Source organism: Tupaia chinensis, unplaced genomic scaffold (genome assembly GCF_000334495.1).
Source record: "Tupaia chinensis unplaced genomic scaffold, TupChi_1.0 Scaffold000418_1, whole genome shotgun sequence".
NCBI lineage: Eukaryota > Metazoa > Chordata > Mammalia > Scandentia > Tupaiidae > Tupaia > Tupaia belangeri.
In genome coordinates this window covers 307,308-314,031 of record NW_006159923.1, presented here as the reverse complement: position 1 = coordinate 314,031, position 6,724 = coordinate 307,308, and the positions used below count along the sequence as shown (strand labels likewise).

Genomic DNA, 6,724 nt, shown 5'->3' with positions numbered 1-6,724 from the left:
TTTTTTTTTTAAAGAATTATCTTATTTAGCTTTTAACTTTTAAAATTTATTTTACTTTGACCAGAGAGGGACAGAGTGAGAGAGAGAAAGTGAGAAAGGAAGGTCCTGGACTCAAACTGAAGTTGGCCATGTGTGAGTTCACTGCCTCCAACTACCACACCACCTGCCGGCCCACCGGTGTGATTTTCAAGCCACCAGGTCCTGGACTCCAACTGTGGTCAGCCATGTGGGAATCTAGAACTTTAACCACCATGCCACCTGCTGGCCTCACCATTTTTTTTTTTTTTTGCTATAGGGCATGTGTGTATGCCAGAGGAAGATAGAGATAGACAGGAAGAGAGAGAGAGAAAGAAAGAAAGTGGAAAAGCACCCCCTAACGTGGATGGCAGGCTGCAATCCCTCTACTCCATGTTCTTCTCAGGATTTTGAGCGTGCACATGCACACACCCAACGTGTTTCTCAAGCCGCCAGGTCTAAGACTCAAACCTTGTAGTCTGTCCTGAGGGATCCAGATCTTTCGACCTCCATGCCACCAGCTGACTTGACCCCATTGCATTTTGGTTTAACTTTTTATTTTGAAATAATTTTAGACATTCATAAAATTGTGGACATCATTCAAAGAGTTCTTCTATATCCGTTTACCCAGTTTCAATAATGCTAACACCCCTGAGAGCCACAATACTAAGAAGTGAAGCTCGATACCGTACTCTGAACTCAGCCACGGGTTCGTTGAGATTTCACTTGTTTCCCACGGACATCTTCCTGCTGTCTGCGGTCCAATCCGGGATCCCACCTGCATTTCGTTGTCACATCTCCTTAGTCTCCTCCAGTCTGAAACAGTTCCTCGGTCTTCCCTCGTCTGTCAGGGCCTGGCTATTTTCCGAATACTGGTCAGGTCCTTTGTATGTTTCTCAACCTGGACTTGGCTGGTGTTTCCTCACGTTAGATGGAGGTTATGTGTTTTTGGCAATAATCCCACAGAAACAATAGGCCCTTGTCAGCACATCCTATCAGGAGATGCGTGGGCTGTTACGGCATTGCCATGATAGAACCTTGGTCACTTGATGGTGTCTGCCAAGTCTCTCCTCTCCAAGGGTAAAGTCCCAGATTTACCCTTGATAGTCGTAAGTACCCTGTGCGGCTAGCTTTATGGTGCAGCAGAAACACACTGCTCGGGAGACTTCCGGTCCCTCCTGGTGACCACAGTTTGAATCCCCGGCCTGGTTGGCCTGCTGCACCCCAGGTGGGTGCACAAGTGCCCAAGATCTGTTAGGCTGGAGGACTGGAGGAAGGGGATTTAGCAGTGACCAGACGCTGTGGAGGGCGTGCCTCTGCGTGTGCGTGTGTGTGTCACTCTCCTGTGTGTGTCCATGTGTGCTCTATCAGGAGTAAAGAAAAAAGATGTGTTGGGGACCAGCAGTTAGCGTAATAGCTATGTCGCTGGACTCCCATGTAATCGACCACAGTTCAAATCCTGGACCTGGTGGCTTAAACTCACACTGGGCGCGTGTGCGTGTGTGCCCAAGATCGCGAGAGGAGAATGGAGAAGAGATTGCGGCATCGCCATCCCCCATGGAGGATGTCTCTGTGTCTCTCTCTGTCTTTCTGGTGAGCACATGTGCCCTATAGCAAAAACCTCTCAAAAAAAAAAAAAAAAAGAAAGAAAGAAAGAAAAGAAAAACGAAGAAAGATGTGATTTATAGCTTCTGTTGGGGAAATGTGAGGCCCCCTTGGGAACTACATGAGCGTTCATAGCAGTGACTCTGGGATGGTGAGACCCTGGGTTCCCATCCCAGCCCCACAGCCAGAGCTGTAAAATGTGTCTTCCTTTACAGCTTCAGTGAGGATAGAATGAAGTGAGCCAGGTCAGGAGTGCAGCTCAGGAGTGCAGTGCAGGGCCAGGTGCACGGTGGACACTCTAACTCTTAGACGGCACCGTTGCTGGGGGAGGGTGCCCTTTCAAGGCAGCCTTTGTGCTAGGATATCTGGCGTACTTCCTGTCTTTCTCAATTTAATTACCCACCTCTACCCTACGTTCACATCTGGCTTAATAAAGACTTAACCAGGACTGGCAGGTGGCGTGGTGGTTAAGGGTGCTGGACTTCCACATGGCTATTTTCAGTTTGAGTCCCAGACCTGTTGGTTTGCTTTCTCACTTTCCCTCTCTCTCTCACTCTGTTCCTCTCTGATCAAATTTAAATAAATAAATAAATAAAGTTATATAAAATAGTTCTTTAAAAAAACAAAAAAAGAAAAAGAAAGACTTAACCTATGGGGTCGGTAGGTGGTGTAGTGGTTAAGAAGCTGGACTTCCACATGGCTGACTATAGTTGGAGTCCCAGACCCGGAGGCTTGAAAATCATACCATGGGACCAAGCAGGTGGTAATGGTTACATCGCTGGACTCCCACATGACCAACCACAGTTCAAGTCCAGGACCCAGAGGCTTGAAACTCACACCAAGCACATGTGTATGTGTGCCCAAGATCCCAAGAGGAGAATGGAGAAGGGACTACGGTGTGGCCATCCCCCAGGGGGTTACTTCTCACTTTCTGTCTCTGTCTCTCTGGCGAGTGCATGTGCCCTATAGTGAAAAATCTCTCTAAAAAAAAAAAAAGAAAGAAAAGAAAATCATGCCAGGTGCACGTGCATGCGTGCCCAAAATCCCAAGAGAAGAATGGAAGAGAGGAATTGTGATGTGGCCATTCCTCTTGGGGGATGATTTCTCACTTTCTTGCTCTTTGTCTCTGTCTCTCTAGCGAGCACGTATGCCCTATAGCAAAAATCTCTCTTAAGGGACCAGAGGGTGGCATGGTGGTTAAGGTGCTGGACACTCCCACATGGCCAACTGTGGTTCAAATACCGGACCTGGTGGCTTGCTTTCTCACTTTCCCTCCCTCTCTCTCTCTCTCTGCCTCTCTCTCTGGTCAAATTGAAGTAAATGAATGAATAAATAAAATTAAATAATTATTTTTAAAAATCTCTCTTAAAAAGGTAGTTAAGGTGCTAGATTCCTACATGATCAACTGCAGTTTGAGTCCTAGACCCAGCAGCTTGAAAGTCACAACAAATAGTGGGCGTAATGGCTTCGTTGCTGGACTCCCATGTAGTTGACTGCGGTTCAAGTCCCAGACCCGGCAGCTTAAGCTCATGCCAGGCACGTGTGCATGTGTGCCCAAGATCCCGAGAGAAGAATGGAAGAGAAGGGATTGTGGCGTGGCCATCCCCCGGGGGAGTGATTTCTGTCTGTCTCTCCTCCTCCTGTCTGTTTGGGAGCAACACCCACGTTATAGAAAAAAAAAAAAAAAAAAAAACTTCTCCAAAAAAAAAAGTCATAACAAATAAATAGATAAAAAAATGTTTTTTTAAGAATTATTTTATTTAACTTTATTTATTTATTTAATTTGTTGGCCAGAGAGGGACAGAGTGAGAGAGAAAGAGAAGGAAAGTGAGGAAACAAGCCACTAGGTCCAGGACTCGAACTGCAATCACCCATGTGGGAGTCCAGCACCTTTAACCACCACACCACCTACCAGCCTCAATAAATAACTGTTTTTTTAAAAATAAAGATTTTACTCTCTCAGCCTCCTCAGCCTCATCCTTGAGGAACCATTGGTAAAAGTGTTCTTCTCAGAGTCTTAGTTTAAATTTAATTGTCCTGTGACCTTGAGAAATGATTCAGCCTCTCTGAGCCTGGGCTCGCTCATCTGTGAAATGGTCCTGTCATCCGGCCTGACAGGACTGGGTCCTGTCAGATGTCAGCAGGCACTCGGGAAGAGGGTGCCTTCAAGGGCGACAGTGTGGTGGTGGTATGGAGGTGGCAGTCCACACAGGAGTGACCCTCTACTCTGTCTCTCTCCTGGCCCCAGGACGAAGCTGGTGCTGGAGAACCTAGAGGACGCCTGTGTGCTGACTGGGCCTGACGACTCGCTGTGGGACAAGCATGCATGCCCAGCCTATGTGGGCCCGGAAATCCTCAGCTCACGGGCATCCTACTCAGGCAAGGCAGCGGACGTCTGGAGCCTGGGCGTGGCCCTCTTCACCATGCTGGTCGGCCACTACCCCTTCCAGGACTCAGAGCCTGCCCTGCTCTTCGGCAAGATTCGCCGTGGGGCCTTCGCCCTGCCCGAGAGCCTGTCAGCTCCAGCCCGCTGCCTGGTCCGCTGCCTTCTTCGCCGGGAGCCAACCGAGCGGCTCACGGCCATAGGGATCCTGCTGCACCCCTGGCTGCGGGAAAACCCGACACCCTTAGCCCCAACCCGATCCCACCTCCGGGAGGCTGACCAGGTTGTCCCTGATGGGCCAGGGCTAGAGGAGGCCGAGGAAGAGGAGGGAGAACGAGAGATCGGTCTCTATGGCTAGGGCCACTCTACTAGACTCTCAGCTGCAACCAGGAGGTTGAGTCTGGGGTGTTGCCAGCTTCTCTCGTCTCTTTGGACCAAGTCATACCCAAAGTGCCTTCTAGGAGGAGAAAAGGAGGGTACCTGTGCAGCGTGGGTAATGTGCATGTCCATACTGCCTGGGCGCTGACCACGTGCTAAACTCTGCACTAGGTGCTGGGGCACAGCTGGGAGCACAGGGGGCAAGGCTCCCTGCACCCCGAGTCAACAAGCTGGTTCTTGAGCCACACCCCCAGGTCAGTGCCTTCCCTGGGCACACCATGCCCCTGCCCAGGCATGTCTGTCCATAGACAGTCCTCGCCACCAACAAGGCCGCTGCCCTGTGTCTCACACCTGTTTAGGGGCTGGGAAACACCTCTGTGCCAATGGCTCCAGGCCGATCCAACTCAGGACCCCAGAGCCCAGGCCACGCTGGGAAGCCTGCTCCCAGAGTTCTGCCTTCTTGAACAAGACATTCTCCTTCCAGGCCTGAGCCCAGGATTTGGGCCAGGAGAGCAAGAATCCAAACTCTGAGTTTGGTTCTTATCTCATTCAAGGATTGATATGAAATAAGGTTCCAGGCCTGTCCATCTCAGTGGCCCCTGACCTGAGCAACAAGGTTAGGGGAGGGAGTTAGGCAGGGTCAGTCTCGTGGCCACCCGGAAAGTCCCAGGCCCTATGTGGTGACACTTGGGGGCCAGGACCCCAGTTAAGTACTTTAGATTTTGGATACCATGAATATGTATTTTTACTTTGTACCTAATAAAGGAGAGTTATGAAATTCTTTCATTTATCTGAGAGATTTCTTTTATCCTCTTACCATCTCTTCCTAGTTTTCCTGCCTCCCCCTTTTATTTTGAGAGAGATTTTTTGCTACAGGGCACAAGAGACAGAGACAGAAAGACAGAAAGAGAAAAATCACTCCCCAGGGGGTGTGGTCACACCACAATCCCTTCTCCTCCATTCTCCTCTTGGGGTCTTGGGCACGCACACACACACACACACACACATCTAGTGTGAGTTTTAAGCTGCTGGGTCGCGAACTGGGGTGGACTAAGTGGGAGTCTAACGATGTAACCATTATGCCATCTGCTGGTCCCTTCCCTGCCTCATAAACCAGCCTGGTGGAGAAAGGCTGGCGGCCCAGGTCTCAGCTGTAGCTCCAGAGAGTGGTCTGTGAGAGCATATCAGCGTGCGTGCCCCAAATCCTGAAAAGAGGGAGAGATGGAGGAGGAGGGATTGTGGCATGACCATCTCCCTTGAGGAGGGCTTTCTCTCTTTCTCTCTCTCTGTCACTTTTTAGGAAGTACACATGCCCTCTGTCAAATTTCTTAAAAAAAAAAAAATATATGTGGGCCAACAGGTGAGGTGGTAGTTAAAGGGGCTGGACTCCCACATGGCCAACTGTGGTTCGAGTTCTGGACCTGGCGGCTTGCTTACTCACTTTCCTTCTCTCTCTCATTCTATACATCTATGTCAAATTAAAATAAATAAATATATAAAGTTAAATAAAATAATTCTTAAAAAAAAAAAAATGCCGGGCATGTGTGCGTGCATGCCCAAAATCTTGAGAGGAGAATGGTGGAGAAGGGACTGTGGTACCCTCTAGGGAGTGACTTCTCACTTTCTCTCTCTCTGTTTCTTTCTGGTGCGTGCATGAAAAACAAATAAAATAAAATAAAAATAAAACAAAGAAACAAACAAACAAAAAACTAAAAAGAAAAAGAATGGACCTGTGTTGCCCTAAGCCTCCAAAACCTTCAGAACAGGGTTTCTGAAATATCATCTGCAGGTCCCCTGCATCCAGCCCTGGGTGTTCCTTTACAGTTCACATTCTCGGCCCTGTCTCAGCCACAGTGAGCCAGCACTTAGGAATCTTGGGTGGCAACAACCTCCCTGGGTGATGTCTCTGGGCATCCAATTTGGTGAACCTCTATTTGCAGAATTCTGGCTCCCTGGCTCATTTCGTCTTCTCTCTGGACTAGTTTGATCTCAGCCCAGGAGTAAAACAGATATAATGCTACCCGTGATGCCAGGACGGGATCACAGGTGTGGAAGGGCTTCATCAGAGGTCAACATCTGGGCCATGTGGCTGGCAGTGGCACAGTGGTCAAACCTGATGCTCTGCAAGCCAGCCCCAGCCTCTCTCTGTCTTTCTGGTGAGCACATATGCCCTATAGCAAAAATCTCTCCAAAAAAGAAAAAAAAAATTAAAAATTTGCTGAAGAGAGACAGAGACAGAGAGAAAAAACAAAAAACAAAAAACTCCCATCTGCAATAATTTCAGGCTGCAATAATTTCTCCTCCATCTCTTCTTTTAGACTTTGGGCACCCACACACATGTGC

The 6,724-nt window shown here is 48.8% G+C and overlaps 1 protein-coding gene across 1 annotated transcript in view; it reads left to right on the top strand.

Annotated features, from left to right (window-relative positions):
- TRIB3 (tribbles pseudokinase 3) overlaps positions 1 to 5,165 on the top strand; it is a 14,167-nt gene extending 9,002 nt beyond the window's left edge. Inside the window, exon 4 of the mRNA XM_006154692.3 lies at positions 3,869 to 5,165. Coding sequence (XP_006154754.1) covers positions 3,869 to 4,361 — 493 coding nt within the window. The 3' untranslated portion in view covers positions 4,362 to 5,165. The remainder of the gene's footprint in view (positions 1 to 3,868) is intronic.
- The last annotated feature ends 1,559 nt before the right edge of the window (positions 5,166 to 6,724 follow it).